This window comes from Juglans microcarpa x Juglans regia, chromosome 8S (assembly GCF_004785595.1).
Source record: "Juglans microcarpa x Juglans regia isolate MS1-56 chromosome 8S, Jm3101_v1.0, whole genome shotgun sequence".
Classification (NCBI taxonomy): Eukaryota; Viridiplantae; Streptophyta; class Magnoliopsida; order Fagales; family Juglandaceae; genus Juglans; species Juglans microcarpa x Juglans regia.
Genome location: NC_054609.1, coordinates 4167838 through 4184700, shown reverse-complemented (window position 1 = coordinate 4184700; position 16863 = coordinate 4167838). Strand labels below are relative to the sequence as shown.

The window sequence follows — 16863 nt, the reverse complement described above, 5'->3', positions numbered from 1 at the left end:
AAATGATATAAATATTCTTATTCCACAACTTTTGCATAATTATTTAATAAAATATTTTTTAATTTTTTTTTTTGGAATTAAAAGTATTAATTAAACAGTTGGGTAAAAGTTGGGCAATAATTTATTTGTATTTCCTCTAATTAATATAATAATAAATATTGTTAAGGAAATATTTGATTGAAAATTAATTATGAGAAATTGAACTTCAAAATAATCTAGTAATTCTAAAAACTTTGATAAATAGAGTTTTTAAAATCCCAATGGTTATTTTTAAAGCAAATAGTAGAGATATAAATAATTATAACTTTTGAGATATATGAGAAAAATAATAAGTATTAAGTAACTTTTTTCATTTGTAAACATCTTTGATATTTGTTGTTTTTTTTTAAATAATAAAAAATAGTGATCTGATAATTATTTAATTTTGATTTTAAATATAGTAATGGCAACCCTTTGTCCAAATTTAACAATCCCCTACCAATCTCGACAGTTCTCTCTCTCTCTCTCTCTCTCTCTCTCTCTCTCAATTTACCCACCAGAGCTTCACGAAGATGATCTCCATCACTTCCGCCGAGTTGAACTACCTTGTTTTTCGTTATCTCCATGAATCAGGTTAGACGCTATTCCATTTCACCCAAAAAAAAAACATGGCTTTCTTCTCTATTTTGTTATTTTCTGTTACATTTACAAAGTGATTCGTTTTCTTTTTCTTTTTGATTTCATTTCATCTTGTTATAGAAAGATTAGGTCACCCAGATGTTGTCTTTATTACAATATCGCATAGTTTTGGAAACTTCAAACTTGGGCATATCGACTGTGGTTGTAAAATATGACACTCAGGATGTTAATTCCTCCTTGCTGGTTATCAATTATTATGGTAGCATTCGATTTTAAACTCTATATTTGCACTATTTTTTTGCATTAATCCGATGTCTTCAAGTTATGAGGCAAATCCATAGAAAGATAAATCAGCCAATGGAAGTTGTAAAATTTGTAGTATCATGTAACCTAAATTCCTAAAGTTGCTACCTGAACTTTAGCCTATGAAGTGAGCCCTTCAATGAAGTCTTCTTAAATGCTTAATAAATACTATAGAACCCACTTTAAATGTCTCGCCTTTCCCATTATACACCTAACCATACCATTATTAATAACATTGCGACCCTTTTGGAAAAGTATTTAGTAACTAGCAAATCTAGTAAATGTCGAGGTGTCAGATTCATCTGCTTTACATATTTATTCCTTAACTATGTCGTCTTATATTGGCACGGGTATGGAAGGATCAAGTGAATGTTCCAGGTGATGCAAGTGGATGGTATGTGCTAGTTCTTTTGGCTGGTTTGAGCTGTTATGGCCTTGTATACTCGAAAAACTGACAGTTTCAGTTGCTAGTCCTACAGGAATTGAGTTATTCCATATTCTACGTAGTGTTTGAATGTATTCATCCAGAATCTAGAACAGGGGCTGCAAAGAAAATTTGTTTGCTAACTACAGCTGTTGTTTTAAATACAATGTGCAATGCAACCCAAATAAGATGGCTAGCCTCCAGTTAAGTCCTCTTGAAGAAAAAGATTGTGTTTTTAATAAATAATAAGTAATCAATAACTTTGTTAATAAGGTAACGTATAGCCCAAGTACAAGGGTCATATACAAGATAGACTCCTAGATCGAGTTAGAAGCTGATGCAAGGAAATTGTGGACACTAGGCTCATTAAATCTGTCGCAAAGTGTTAATGAAAGAGTTTTTTTTTTTATCCGTGGTCCGCTTGCGATCTTTAAAACTTCTGTTTTGATTCCCTCTAGATGCACCATATTAAATATGGAAAATGATTTGTACAGTCCCAGGGTATACAAACCCCGTGCGCCCCACTTTTTCTCAAAGTGACTGTGCAAGGCTTGCACGCCGTAAGACTATATCTTGCATTACTCATTAAACATATAGGAGCCATCTTCCATATTGCTATGATTTGTGGGCAGCCGTATAGGAGTCTCCAAGATGCAAGGAAGTGTACTAAGCTTCTTGGCATGACTCAAGCTATCTCCACTCTTGAGGGAAAGATTATTATAGGGCAAAATGGCATATTTTTTTTTATTTTATGACGGAGAACCACCCCACGGCAGAGCCCTTAGGACTCACCTATGGAACCTAAACCCCTGGGGAGACTAGCACAGCAACCCACCGTCATGGCTTCCCACTTAAATCACAGTTTGATTCAGGGGAATTGAACTTGTGACATGGAGCCCATGCACACAAGTCCACCTTTACCACTTGGGCTACCCACAGGTGGGTCAAATGACATATTTGTTTCAGTGTAAAAGATTTTCAAGGCATCCCCCATGTGATAGGGCCTGGCTAAGCCTTAATTGTTGTACTAGGAAAATGCTAGCATCAAGCTCTGTTGATTAGTGTTTTTTAGGGTTGCAACCCGTGTCTTGATAATATTTTTAACTGCTGAGAAATAAATCAGGACGCCCTTGTACAGAGGTAAGGGATGCTTAGGTGGCCCAACCATTATTTACCTTATTATTTTGTGGTTTTTTTGTTCTTGGAATGTGATAATGATGCTAAGATGAACTTGGAACCAAGACAAAGTGGCAACCCAAAAACCATATCTGATTTTTTTAATGAATAAGTTCTTACCATCCAGCTTGGAGCGTTGCTTAGCACTATACTTCAGCGACTTATTTTAACTGATTTTATAGTAATATAAGTCAAATGTCTAAACTGATATCAAGGCTTTGATATAATATAACTTTAATTATTGGGAGCAGTGGATTTATATGGCTTTCTGGAAGCATAGGCATGGTAACTGGTAGTCTAACAAAGGAACTGGTAGTCTAACAAAGGAAATCACAGATTTACTTGTAGTTTAATGTTGGCCTTGGTTGACTTGAAAGTGTTAGTATAGCTGAAGCTTTGGATTTAATTATGTAATTATGGTAATACACTAATGTGTCTTTATGCAATGCCCTCTCAATTAGCAGATAAAAGATTTGGATTTTAATGCCATTTATCAAATTAAGAATTGGGGTGGGTAATTGTTGGGCTTGCATGAGTTATGCCCGGGAGGATGGTTGATCTTCTTGCAAATTAGACAGCCTTCATGATATCCTGCAATTTGCAGCTGTATGGAAGATAGTTTCTATATGCCTACTTTGGTACATTTGGCGGGATAGGAATGATTGTAACTTTGAGGGGAGCACTCATTGGAGAACTCAAAAGTTTCTTTATGAATATATTATTTCTCTGGAAAATTGCTATAGATATCAATCAGCTTAGCTTTCATAATTTTCTTATCTTTATTTATAACTAGGTGTTTTTTCTTGTATATAGCCTGTGTACTTTAGCTACGCCTATTTATACATCCGTATCAACAAAATTTCTCTTATTAAAAAAAAGGAATTGTGATGGAGACACCCATCCCAACTCATAAAGAAAATGAGATGGAGAAATTATTTATGTAGCTTTACCTCTTAATAAAATCACATACCTTATATGATGAATCTGCATGTTGTTTTGACTGTTTCTTTAATTTTTACCCATTTCCTCCAGGTTTTACACATTCAGCTTTTGCTTTTGGATACGAAGCGGGGATTAATAAAAGCACTATTGATGGTAACTTAGTTCCACCAAGTGCTCTTTTTACATTTGTCCAAAAAGGAATTCAATATCTTGAGCTGGAGGCAAATTTGAGTGGTGTAAGCATGTTTATTATGTCTTTATTTCATATTTTTTTAACTTATATTTTTGTATGCTACAGAACTTTCTGCTGATTTAAATCTTGGTTAGGTCTCCAGACGAATGCTGATATGGATGATGATTTCTCATTTCTTCAACCTCTAGATCTTATTACAAAGGATCCCTATGAACTACAGAGAATCATAAAAGCTAAAAAGGAAAATCTACAAAAGGATAGGCTTGAAGAAAATGGGAAACATAATGAAGACACTCAAGTAAACGAACTGGAACATACACAAGAAAGAGAAGAGAAAAAAGGAAGAGAAAAAGAACAAGAACCGGGTAAAGAGACAATAGAGAAGGATAGGGAGCGCGAAAAGGGTAAAGAGAAAGAGAAGGCACACCAGGATCACATCATCAATGGAGAAAAATGTGAAGATAAGTTCGTAATGGAATATGAAGAAAATGGAACTTTAGGTGGTGATCTACGCTTGCCATTGCTTTTGCTATTTTATTTACAAAATTTTGTTGTCATTCTGAAAGTATGTATGGCATTATAACCACCAATATAAATCACTTTTATGTTGAAGTTTGAAAAAGATTTGAACAATACTTTTGGATGAGAAGTTTTATGAAATTGGTATTGGTTATTTTCAAAACTTGTATTTTGTGCACAGAGAATAGGCATATTTAGTTAAATAGGACAGCCATGTAGTGGTTGAAATTGTTCTGTGATTATTGCTCATATTTTTCTGTTTTGTGCTACTTTTAGATTGTAATTGTATTTCATATTTCTTCTGCATTCCAAATTTTAGGAGGCGGAGACACAATGAATCAAGGTTTTTGTTTCATACACCAAGTTAGAATGTAGTATGTTGTTAGCCTCTTGAGAGTAAGGCTTGTATTACTTGCCGCATACGTGTTCACTTGCTTCAGCACCTGTAGGCATGCATCTTACGACATGCCCAAAACTTTTTCCTGGGATAGCTATTCACTTCTAATGGCACTGATTTAAACCCAGGCTTATCCTGAGACTATTGCATTGCTATAACGGTGATCTCAGTGAATAGGCCCCATATTAGTGATCTTGGCTGGTTTTGTGGGTGTATGATATTCCTATAGACTAGTTAATTGCAGGTCTTCCTTCCTGATGAAAATAGATTTCTGCACATGCAATGCAGCCTTCAAGATGCTTCAGATTTGCATTTTTGCTTGCACTTCATATCTAATAACTATTTCCTTTTTTTCTTTCTTTTTTTGGTCTGATGGTTTTACATGGGACTTAAATGCATTCAATGTCTTGTGCAAAGATGTCTCTGTGCGCTATATGGTACAATACTTGAATGTCATGCAAACATTGGCTGTGATAGTTTTTGAATTCTTATTGCTGTCTTATGGTCTGATTTAACCTTGCATCTTACCTCATTTTTCATGTGATGGAATAAATTTGCTTAGGATTCTTAAGAGAGATCACTCCCTATCTGAAGCGCGCATAAACTGTCACAGACATATTCTGTTCTGTTAGTATGGCTAACTGTATATTGGTTTCTGCTTAAAGTAATTAATATGTTTGTGGATATGCAAAATAGGGCCAGAACCAATGGACATCTCCACAAACACAACGTCCTTGCCTTGTGACATTTCTAGTCACGATGTAACAATTCTAGAAGGCCATACATCAGAGGTTTGGGCATATCCACATGTCATTCATTTATTTCTCGTTCTTACATGATTGCCTTGTATGGCCTGAGCTTTTTCCTCCATTGCTGACAGGTTTTTACTTGTGCATGGAGTCCATCAGGTTTGCTGCTTGCATCTGGGTGAGTCTAATGTCTTAAAAAAGATGCTTCAGATAAGCATAATTTCATTGGTGTGTCTAGATTATATTGAATTGTTGTTACAAGTTGGTATTCTAGTTCTTCTATCCTGTAAATGTTTCTCCTTTTAGTTCTTCTTTGCTGGAATTGACTGTTCCTTGTTTCACCTTGGAACCATTAAGGTGTATATGTTGGGCTGCTCAAAGTGTCATGCTTTTTTTTTTTTAAGGTGTACATGTTGGGCTGCTCAAAGTGTCATGCTTTGTTTTTTTTAAAGTGACGTCAATTTATTCTGGCTATTTAAAATTTTAATTTCCTCTAACCGGTAATTATTTGGTAAGAATTTGCTGAATCATATGGAGTGCAAATGAAGAATTTTTTTAACAAGCAAGCTGTCATAAACCAAACTTGATGCAGCGGAGCATATGCTTAGCTGTTGCGGTATCTGTAATTTTGTCTTCTTTCTCCTTCGGATATCAAGTTTGGTTATATTAGATCAATTTGATTTGGCTTCCTTATATTGATTGTAAAGGAGGGGCTATATGGTTGGCTGAATTGCACTGCTCAATGAGTTATTTCTTGTGTCTGGGCTTCAGTTCGATATCCTTGTTTTTTAATGTGAACAATAAGTTATCTTTTGCTAATTATAACAAGTTATTATATTTCCTTGTACCAATTTTGAAATTCTTGTTCTTTCTCCAAGTTTTGTCTTCTTTATGATATTCAATGTGAACCCTGATATTGAATTCCATCCACAAGGCATGCACATGTGTATGAATGGCAAGGTTCTAGTTTGCATCTGAACCACGTTGCTTATCAAAATCTTTTCAACAAGTGTAATTAACTAAACTAATGCAGAGGAAAATAAATGCAAGTAGTGATGTGGCCTGCTTTAAATTGGCCACATGGATTGGGGAGTAGCATTTGGATTGGACTTTCTCATTAGGTTCTTTTAGTGTGGAGAATTGCATGGCGTCAACAACAATCCAAGGACTAGAAAACTGGCTTTGGTTCCCCAGAGGTTGACCACCAGCTGCCATAAGATGAGGCATTGCATTGCCACTTAATTCTTTTTTCTTTTTTTTTTTTTTTTATGAGTGTATTGTCACTTAATTTTTACTTGCCTTTGGTTAGAAGTACGGCCTAGAATGGAGGAGGCTCTTTCTAAGGTTGTTGTTTGCAGTTACATCTGGTGTAAGATAGTCAGATGGTGTGTTTTCAAATGTGATTGCCTAGAAGTTAGGGCTTCCACTTCATTGGGATGGTGAAGGATTGTTGATTGGATAGGGACTCACCAAGCTTCTTGTTTCAGCAGTTATTGTAATGTTTAGAGATGATCCTCCATTTTCTTCTCTTTTCTGTTTTATAAAATATGAGATAATGATGTAACCCGAGCACATGGGCAGCTCTGGTTTCTATGACTGTAATGGATCATGCATGTTCCTGACCATCAATGCTCAAAAAGGCAGCAACTTGGAAGCTCTTTTTTTTTTTTCCTTACACCCAAACATAGCATGCTCAAAAACTATGTTATTTATTTTCAATATATAGGTCCGGAGATTCAAGTGCCCGCATATGGACCATTGCAGATGGGCCTGGTAGCTCAAGTTCCCAAAATGGACCTTTAAATGTTGTGGTGCTGAAGCATTTCAGAGGTAGAACCAATGAGAAAAGCAAGGATGTAACAACACTGGATTGGAATGTGAGTGTCTATAGTATGATTATGCTTGATATACTTCCTTTACACCTTTAAGTTTACATTGAAGCTAGATTTGTTCCCCGTTTCACATCTATTGTCACAAGCAGTAAATTTGACATGATTTTTTAGTTGAACACCTGTGTGTGTGAGTGCACATGTTCATCTGTGTGCATTTATTCTCATTCTCACTAATGCCCTATCCATTGTGTAGGGGGATGGGACTTTACTTGCAACAGGATCTTATGATGGGCAAGCAAGAATATGGAGTGGAGATGGTGAGTTGGTTCACTTTGTAGCACTGTTAGCATGTACACTTGCATGGAATTCTGTCCATGGTTAAATCAACGGTTTAAAAAGCACACGGATCCGTTGTTCTTATTTTGTAATGACGTTTATTTTTGTATTAACTGGTGGGATCTTTGGTAGGGGAGTTGAGGAATACATTAAACAAGCATAAAGGCCCAATATTTTCTCTGAAGTGGAACAAGAAGGGTGATTATCTTCTTAGTGGCAGCGTGGATAAAACTGCAATTGTGTGGGACATAAAGACGGGGGAATGGAAACAAGCATTTGAATTTCATTCAGGTGCAACTTGGCAATTTCCGTTTTAATAATTTTTGTTGGCATATGGTATACTGATACAGTGACATCAATGAATCTCCTTATTCCTCTCTCTAGAATATATGCTAGCATTTATATTGATATTGAAGCACAATTCTTGTTTCAGGTCCTACACTTGATGTCGATTGGCGAAACAATGTTTCATTTGCAACGTGCTCCACTGACGGTCTGATAAATGTTTGCAAGGTTGGAGAGAATCGACCAATCAAAACTTTCTTGGGGCACCAGGTTTGTCCTAGTAATCCATCAATTCGTTCATGTTCTGATGTCTACACGGTTTAAATACCACATCATCACTTAAATCCAACTCATGATAAACTATTTACACTTTTTTTTTTTTCTTACAAGTAACTATTTTCTCTTTTTATCTTGGCATTCTTCCAATATTAACTGATGCTTTGGGAAACTGTTAATGAGAAATGACATATTTGCAGCAGCATATCTCATAAGCTGTCCTAGTTCTTTAGATTACCCAGGAGGCGGCAGGATTTGAAATAATCAGATTCTGAACCTCTTAGTAGTGGAAATACTCATTTGTATTCATAAAAAAAGGTATGTTAATGTTGGAATTTGGTATGTTAAATGCATTAATGACTCATACTTTAATTTATTTTCTCTCTATTTAGGATATATTCTTGATGTCATCTAGTATCTCAAGAAACTACCATCAATCGGTAAAAGCACATAAAAAATGAATAGATTGAGTATCACCAATTGGCAGCACAGGTTAGGTTCCTTGGTGGAAACTGGTGGGAAAATTTGCTAAGCTTCATTTCTTGCCTTTGATGATGCATTTACTTGAGTGCTTCTCTTCCCACGTTACAATCTGGATGCTCCTAGCACTTGGTTCGGGTGGTAAGGGGGTGGGTGGGGGGCGGGTCTTGGGTTGAAGCTTGCCTAGATAAAATGGTTATTTAAAAAAATAGCATTTGCAAGGTGGCTTGTTCTTCTCCGTCAATTTCTGCATTGAATTCTCTCAGGTTATAAATATCGGTATCAAATTTGCTGTACAGGATTTTCAACTCATGATTTAATTACCTTCAGATCTCTGTACTTGTAAGTGTAATTACTGGAAATGTGTCGAGGAAAAAAGTTAAAGCTTGGTGGAAAATTATTATGGAAATTGATCTTGATAAGATGAATTTTCCTCAACTGTGTTCGTTTTGGGCCATTTCAGGGTGAAGTTAATGCTATCAAATGGGATCCAACCGGTTCACTCTTGGCCTCTTGCTCTGATGATTACACTGCAAAGGTGATTGCCCATGATTATTAACCTTGTCTTTTTGGTATTACTTTTAGGCCCGTTCCTTGCAAAGAAATAGGAGGAATTGTTTACTGATACCATTGCCTCCATTCCATGTTTTGTTCAACTCTTGTAGAATTACCAATGTATTTCCGGCCAAGCATATATTGATACACTTAGATGCCTTTTTTAGTATAGAAAAATCTTGGTTGTTATTCAATGATTGTTGCTTGAGATTTTTTCTGGGACCGGATTGACAACCATAAGATTTTGATAGATATGGAGTTTGAAGCAGGACAAGTATTTGCACGATTTGAAGGAACACATCAAGGTACTGCTATTCTTTTTCTATTTATTGTTCATCTAATTTCTACTACCTCCTCTACACTCTTTCCTGCATTGTGTTCCCAGATTGTTGTTAGTGATCAACTGAATTTTTTTTAGGAGATATATACTATTCGATGGAGTCCTACAGGACCAGGCACAAACAATCCTAATCAGCCGTTATTGCTGGCAAGGTACACTTAACTATGGCACTATGGTGAATGGGCTGGGGGTCAAACAGGACGTAATGCTACATGCATCTTTGATATTTTTTTATGGCTTTGGCTTCCCTTGACATTCAATGATAGTTCTCTATTTCTTTGTTGATAGTCAAGCGAATACACAGGCTCACAAACAGTGAATCAATTTAAGTATTTTGTTGCATTTGTATACTTCCTGTGTACTTGGGCTTCGCCTATTACATTGTGTTTAATAAAAATTTTAACTTATCAAAAAAAAAAGTATTTTGTTGCATTTGCATTGAGCCTGTTAGCCATATTGAACTGACTATAATATCTACTTGGAGGGAGGCCTTGTATTGTCCTTGTCCTCCTTGATGATGGTCTTGAATCTTTGATAATGTTCTAGTCCAGGTAATGTACTAATCAAGGTATTAATGGAACAATTTATCTTTTAAGCCATATACCTGTTTGTGTGACCACCAAAGAGCGGTAATACTCACTTGTTTGGTGAGTGGGAGGTCATGGGTTTGAGTCCCATGGGCACAATGCTACGGACGACTTTTGTTTACCCTCCTTAGTCACCAACATCTACCGCTATACCCTTAGTGGGATTAGGATGGTGCTATCACTCCATTCCGTGTTGAGGGAGTGCTTGTAGACCCTCTCACTTGACAACATGTAGCAGGCTCATTGCAGAGCTGTCTACTCCTTGCTTTATTCCTCCTTAATAAAGCAAGGATATTCTGATGTGCACTGATTTCAACTGGATTGTTGATGGCATATCTTAATGTTTCAAGATGTATGATATGTTTCCTAATTTTGTTTAGAAGAATTTTCTATGTATTCCATGCTTCCTTGATTTCCCTAGATTGGATGTATCTGCTGGGTCTTCCCATTCTAACAAGTATTATAGAAACAAATCACTACCTCCACCCTAAGTAAGCCAATTATGAAAGAGTCACGCTAGGATGCCTGTGATCTCTTAAATCGAATGATACCATGTAATACTATGTGTATGCCATGTCACCTTTTAATTTGTTAGAATATACATATTGCCTTATTTGGATGGAGAATGCTGCTAATACATTAGATGGACATTCCTTCTAGATGTTGGTTATTAGATTTTTCAGTTGCCAGCATATTTCTGTTTGTTTTGTTCGATTGTTTTCATTTTTTTTTTCATGCACTCCTATGTGTCAGATAGTGTCCCCATATTTTTTTTCCCTAATTTTTTATTTTTCTGCTGGAGAAGCGCTTCATTTGACTCCACAATAAAGCTTTGGGATGTGGAACTCGGGAGACTTATCTGCAGCTTGAATGGTCACAGGTACCAAACCTAAAACTACAATCACTTCAATTTACATCACATTGCAATTATTACTTATCAAAAAATTAAAGAGGCAAAACATCATGTCATTGGAAAATCCCACTTGTAACAACATCCTGGGTGCAAATAAAGCATGGACAGAATGATTACACCATCTAGTGCTGTTCATAAGCCAAACTGCACATGCACATCCTGTTGTGCTTTTTCATCTTTCAGTATAGTTTTGATCGCTATGGTTATTTATGTTCCAACTGAAAGTGTGCACCAAACCGGACTTTCTTTATTTCTTCAGTTGCCTGTATTTGCAAAAGTACATTAAGGGTTGGTTTGGATTCAGAGATGAGATGAGATGAGATGGTTTTAAATGAAAGATGAAAGCTGAAAAAAATATTGTTAGAATATTATTTTTTAATATTATTATTATTTTGGATTTTTAAAAAATTGAATTGTTTATTATATTTTGTGTGGGAATTTAGGAAAATTGTAATGATGAGATGAAATTAAATACTTTATGAATCCAAACGGGGCTTATACAAATGCTTTTCCACAGGGATCCTGTATACTCTGTTGCTTTCAGCCCTAATGGCGAATATTTGGCCAGTGGATCTATGGATAAATGCATGCACATATGGTCTGTAAAAGAAGGAAAGATTGTGAAGACGTATAGTGGGAATGGTGGGATTTTTGAAGTTTGTTGGAACAAGGAAGGTGATAAGGTTGCCGCCTGCTTTGCTAACAATGTTGTTTGTGTCTTGGATTTCCGAATGTAGAACTTGAGAGTTTTTGTTATCAGGTTTTTTTTTTTTATGGGCTAAATTAGCTTTTTCCCTTTCATCTCTATCTTTATAATACTGCATTGGTATGTACAAGGCAACATTGTTTATTTCGAACTTCTAATATAAAAATAGTGGCTTCAGTTGACTTGTTGGTCGTGTAATATATTTTAAATGGCTATCATTTATGTAATTAACATATAAAATTACTTAAAATATCTCAAATCAATATTGAAAACAACAAACTCCCTTCCCTTAAGAATAGCATTGCTATCATAGTTAGATGCGTTGTTTTCGGGCTTCAATCTTTCACATCCTCACTCGCAGTGTTTTTTTTTTTCAAGCAATTAAGAACTGAACTGTTAGGTCTTGTTTGTTTTCACAATCTATTTCAACTTATTTTATCTCGTCTAATTATCACAATTTTTTCAAATTATCATATAAAATAAAATAAACAATTCAACTTTTACAAATTTTTAAAAAAAAAATAATATTAAAAAAATATTTTCTAACAATATTTTATGAAAATCTTCTGGCAAGCGATTTCATGTACTAAACAGCACACTAATGATAAATACAAGGCATTCGTTTAATAAAATAATGCGAATTAAAGATAAAAATGATTGTCGTGAGATAGAGGACTTTATTTTCTCTAAAAAAAATTCTTTTATTTTTTTATAATAAAAAAAGATACGTGAGTATTGATACGTGGTTTAATGAGCCAAACAACTTGTACCTAACAAGTCCTATATTTTATTCAATTTTTAACTTTTATTTTAATTCATCTCATCTGCGAAAACAAATGAAATCATGTCATATTAATTATATACCATGACAGTACTTGTGTGAAGAAAAAGAGAAATACTTTAACTATAAAAAAATTTCACAAAAGTAAACATACAAAATGACTTGGTTTAATGTAATACGTTAATTATAAAATTACTTTTATTGTAAAATAGATCTAACGAATTACAAGAAGTTACATCAATCTGTAAATTTATTTTTACATAATTTCTTTCTATTTATAACACTTCTCGAATAAAAATGGTAGCATGAATGTTACTTGATAATCTTCCTACCTTAAGACTACATTTAGATGTTGAGTTGAATTGAATTGAGATGATAAAATATTGTTATAATATTATTTTTTAATATTATTATTATTTTAAAATTTGAAAAAATTGAATTATTTATTATATTTTGTGTTGAAATTTAAAAAAATTATAATAATGAATTGAGATGAGTTTAATTACCAAACGAAGCTAAGACTATAATTTTCTTTGTTAATTGTTACTGCAATAATTCTTTTTTCACGTGTTTTCCTTCATTTTTTCTTATGATTCATTATCACAATCAATCAATACATTTGTTTATTTCACTTAGATAAAAAAGAAAATCATATTTGAAAATTCAACTCCGTACATGCCATTCTGCAATTGGAAATTATGTAAAGTAAGCGTCTGGATGTAAAAAATATTTTAAGATGTAAATAGGTGTAAGAAAATTTTATGTTTGATGATGGTTAAAAAGTATATTTAATTTAATTTAATAAATAATTTGAAAGAAAAAATTTAATTGTAAACGATTTTACGCACTAATATACACACCTATTTAATATAATTAATCAGAAAATATATTTTATTGAAAATAGTACTAATTTAAATTTAGAATATAAAAATAATAATATTAATACACAAATTGGTATACAAATTTACTTCTACATAGTAAAACTCAATTTGAAATAACTTAATAAAAGAATAATTTAAAAAAAAGAAGAAGAGAGAAACGTAAACTCGTGACAGCCGTGACAACATGAGACTGACCGCCGGTGGCAACCACCACAAGGTGACTTTTTTTTTTTGTTTAAAATATTATTTTTTGGATTTTTTATATTTGTGAAAATTTGAGTAAAATCATGGTTTTTATGTTTATATGGTTTTTATAATTAACTAGTTTCACCTCATACCTAAGCATCCGGCAAACAATAGGCCGTTTGGATAGTAAAATAAAATTAAATAATTTTAAATAAAAATTAAAAATTAAATAAAATATTATTAAAATATTATTTTTTAATATTATTATTTTGAAATTTGAAAAATTAAATTATTTATTATATTTTATTTAAAAATTTAAAAAAATTATAATAATAAAATAAAATAAGATAAAACCGTTTCTATATCTAAACAAGCCTTAATTGTGTGCGTATGATCCAGTTGGCCTAGAGACGTCTCCATTATGTTGAAACATCCTCAATTATATGTTGATTCAAAACCATAAGAAACATCATCTGCAATTGTGGATGAAAAGAAAAAATACGTTTCTTTATTAAAAAAAAAAAAAACACAAAATAGATATCGCCTGTCAAAATGATCAACTATTAAAAAACCTACAAAATAATCTCTCTTTAAACAGGAGAAAAGGAAGACCAACCAGCGTTAGTGGAAATTCATGTTATCCAAGGCATTCAGTTACTATCTGGAAATCACCAACAATCATCACTACATTAGACATTAGTAACATCACTGCAGTTCATAGCCAAATTTTCACTTTGCAGAACCTCCAATCAATAATGACAAACCACAGCAACAGAAACCCAATCTTCTTCAGTTAAGGACACTTCCTTTCCACTTGTACGGTTGTCTCAAGCAGTTAAATCATAGCTCACTCTTTCAAAAGCCATATCCTAAATTGCCAATCTACCTGTCATTCTTCAACATCCTCAAAAAAAGAAGCTGGTATTTCTGGAGATGAAGGCATGGTTGCCACACATTTGAACTGTATCCATAGAAAACAATAAGTTAAATCAGATTTCACATTTGGGTAATGTGAAAATTGAAGTCACAGACATCTTTCTCCCCTATTCCATTTGTATTTTCTAAAAACTGCAAGCACATAGAGCTACAGCAACGTAATTACCTTATGCTGCTTATATTTCTCTCTTACTGCTTGTAAAGCACCTCCTCTTCTACTTAGATACAAGTCATGTATGGTAAGAACACATTCTTTTAAGTCAGCCGATCTGTATCCAGAGTTTTTTTCCAGGGCCGAACACTGTCAAATGTCATTACCTAATAAGTACCTTCCATAGCATAGATTTATTAAATTAAATAATGATCATGAATGAGTCTGACCATGATCTTACCCAAGGATGGGTCTTTGGCCGAATTATAAATCTTGCGACAAACATAACAGATGCAGCAACCAAAGAAGGCAAAAATTTTACGCAATTGTAATCTAACAAGCTTAGCTCAGCAAGGTAGTAGCCAAGGAATTCCAATTGAAGATTGGGAGTCTGTAGAGATAACAAGAAAATAATTCATCAATGACAGAAAATCCCATTATTTATTACTTTTTATGAGTAATTAATTTCTTGAATATTGAGTCATTGACATGAGAACTGAGAAAGAGAGGATATTGCTTACTTTATAAGTCTCTTGAGCAACTCTATTGAATCGTCTGCAAACCAAAATGGATGGAATTGACAACAATCAGTCCAATGTGCTTCTTGAATCACTGATATGAATGAATCTACATATCACCAATGATAACAAACGAGGAAAATAGTATGTTAATAGTGCTCTTGCCTTAGAAATGTCTTTATTGTAGGGTTGCCAACTTCAAACTTAAGGGACTTGAGTAGATCAGCCTCCATGTTCACCACCTTTACAACCAAGACATAACTACTTTTGGTAAAAAGAGCATGAAAACAATAAACCAAGGAAAATTTGGAAAAGAAACAGATATATGAATATTACCTCTTCCTTCTTATAAGTGTTATCCGTAATGTAACAAAATTCTTCCACATGCGGAGGACTAATCTCTACATACTTTCTACTTGTCACAACAAATAATGAAATTAGTGAGCGAGACCCATAATATTTTAACAATAACCTCATTTCTCACATAAAAGAGAGAGTTACAATGTTTTTGGGGCTTACGAGGCAATAAGCATTGCAGAAACACCCAATAGTTGAAGCTTTTGCCTGTTAAGAACATTCAAAGACAGGAATCTATCGATATAGGAAATGGAGAGATACAGAGTGTCTGAAACGAGCTTGTACTCCTCTGCAACCTCCACCAACCAATCCACTAGTATACCCCTCATATTAGCATTGATATCCTTCTGAACGCTTTCAATATAATTGGGTAAAGGTCTTCTCCGCGGATCCGCCTGAATTTTATAATTTACTATCAGAACATTTATCCCCAATCAATAAAAAAAACGCAAAGCCATACAAACCCCAATGCACCCAAACCAATTTCAGTTAACCAATAACCATTATGCACACACCCATTAACACATTGCACCGAAACTGACTTTGCCAATAAGCAGTCACACGGAAGCTTAATACTAATTTTCATAACCCGATATCTATTAAAAACAAAAATCCTGGAGTCACTGTTCGTTTCCACAAACAAGATTCTCTGGATTCTCATTCAATTTTCTAAGGGAGTATAGGTCAATGTAGAACTAATTTAGAACCTGATTCAAATCTAACCCAATTGACAGTAAATGAACTGAAGTAAGAACAAATGCGAAGTTTCCTAATAAATAAACCGAAGTAACATCAGAAGCCAATTCACCTCCATCTCGCGTAGGTACTCATGTATCTCGGAGACGTAAGCATGGCACATCTGCGGATCATCTGATTTGCCAGCCGAGTCCGTTGCCACCGTATCCACCGGTTTTTTAGTAGTCTTCGTCGTCGCCGCCGTCACAGGATTCTTGACTTTCTTTGACTTGCTTCGACATTTCGGCTTCTGTTGCTCTGCGCCAGAAGTCGTGTCAACCGGAACGGAGATGTTCAAGACATTCTTAAGCTCCCCCAACACCACTCTCTTCTTGGTGTACGTCTGCTCATCAGCCATGGCAGCTGCGGCCCTCTTCTTCGCAGCGCGAGTGATGCGGACACTTGTCTCCTGATCAGCCATGGCAGTAAGAAGACCCAGTTAATCCTTAGTTCGGCTTCTGGGTCCAGAAAGAGAGAGAGGGGAGATAGAATAGAGAGGGGCTTGAAGGCTGAGGCGGAGAGTGGGGGCGGCTTTGTAGTTTGTAGAGAGCGCCATTTCAGTCGTTTGAAAAAGCGAGCATTGGCGCTTCTCTGCATTTCTCTTTTGAGGTTTTGAGGTTTCATAGTTTTTGGTGTCATTTTCCGAAATTTTGGGCGTTTAAATTTCGAAAAACAATTTCGGGGTTT

At 34.6% G+C, this 16863-nt stretch overlaps 2 protein-coding genes and 1 long non-coding RNA gene across 5 annotated transcripts in view; 1 reads left to right on the top strand and 2 right to left on the bottom strand.

The window, feature by feature from the left end:
* Window positions 1-3144, bottom strand: part of LOC121243877 — a 28253-nt gene extending 25109 nt beyond the window's left edge. Inside the window, exon 1 of the long non-coding RNA XR_005936316.1 lies at window positions 2102-3144. This is a non-coding gene — a long non-coding RNA (uncharacterized LOC121243877). The remainder of the gene's footprint in view (window positions 1-2101) is intronic.
* LOC121243874 (WD40 repeat-containing protein HOS15-like) lies at window positions 451-11815 on the top strand. Of its 3 annotated transcripts, none has more exons than XM_041141942.1 (14): window positions 451-612; window positions 3554-3616; window positions 3791-4156; window positions 5269-5363; window positions 5453-5499; window positions 7048-7198; window positions 7407-7470; window positions 7622-7780; window positions 7923-8044; window positions 8994-9068; window positions 9337-9390; window positions 9504-9577; window positions 10818-10892; window positions 11443-11815. In XM_041141942.1, exons 1-14 carry the CDS (start codon window positions 552-554, stop codon window positions 11660-11662), a joined length of 1626 nt encoding a protein of 541 aa, XP_040997876.1. In that variant the 5' UTR covers window positions 451-551; the 3' UTR covers window positions 11663-11815. The 3 variants fall into 3 exon arrangements, with proteins under 3 accessions (XP_040997876.1, XP_040997875.1, XP_040997877.1); XM_041141941.1 differs by having other exon boundaries at window positions 3554-3699; window positions 3799-4156; XM_041141943.1 differs by lacking the exon at window positions 451-612 and having other exon boundaries at window positions 3558-3699.
* Window positions 11816-14052: 2237 nt separating this feature from the next.
* On the bottom strand, window positions 14053-16810 carry LOC121243875 (putative cyclin-A3-1). The gene is made up of 8 exons (XM_041141944.1): window positions 16250-16810; window positions 15604-15836; window positions 15421-15496; window positions 15250-15326; window positions 15088-15121; window positions 14808-14957; window positions 14582-14716; window positions 14053-14440 (listed from the first exon to the last, which is right to left on the bottom strand). Exons 1-8 carry the CDS (start codon window positions 16595-16597, stop codon window positions 14369-14371), a joined length of 1125 nt encoding a protein of 374 aa, XP_040997878.1. The 5' UTR covers window positions 16598-16810; the 3' UTR covers window positions 14053-14368.
* Between the last annotated feature and the right edge of the window lie 53 nt (window positions 16811-16863).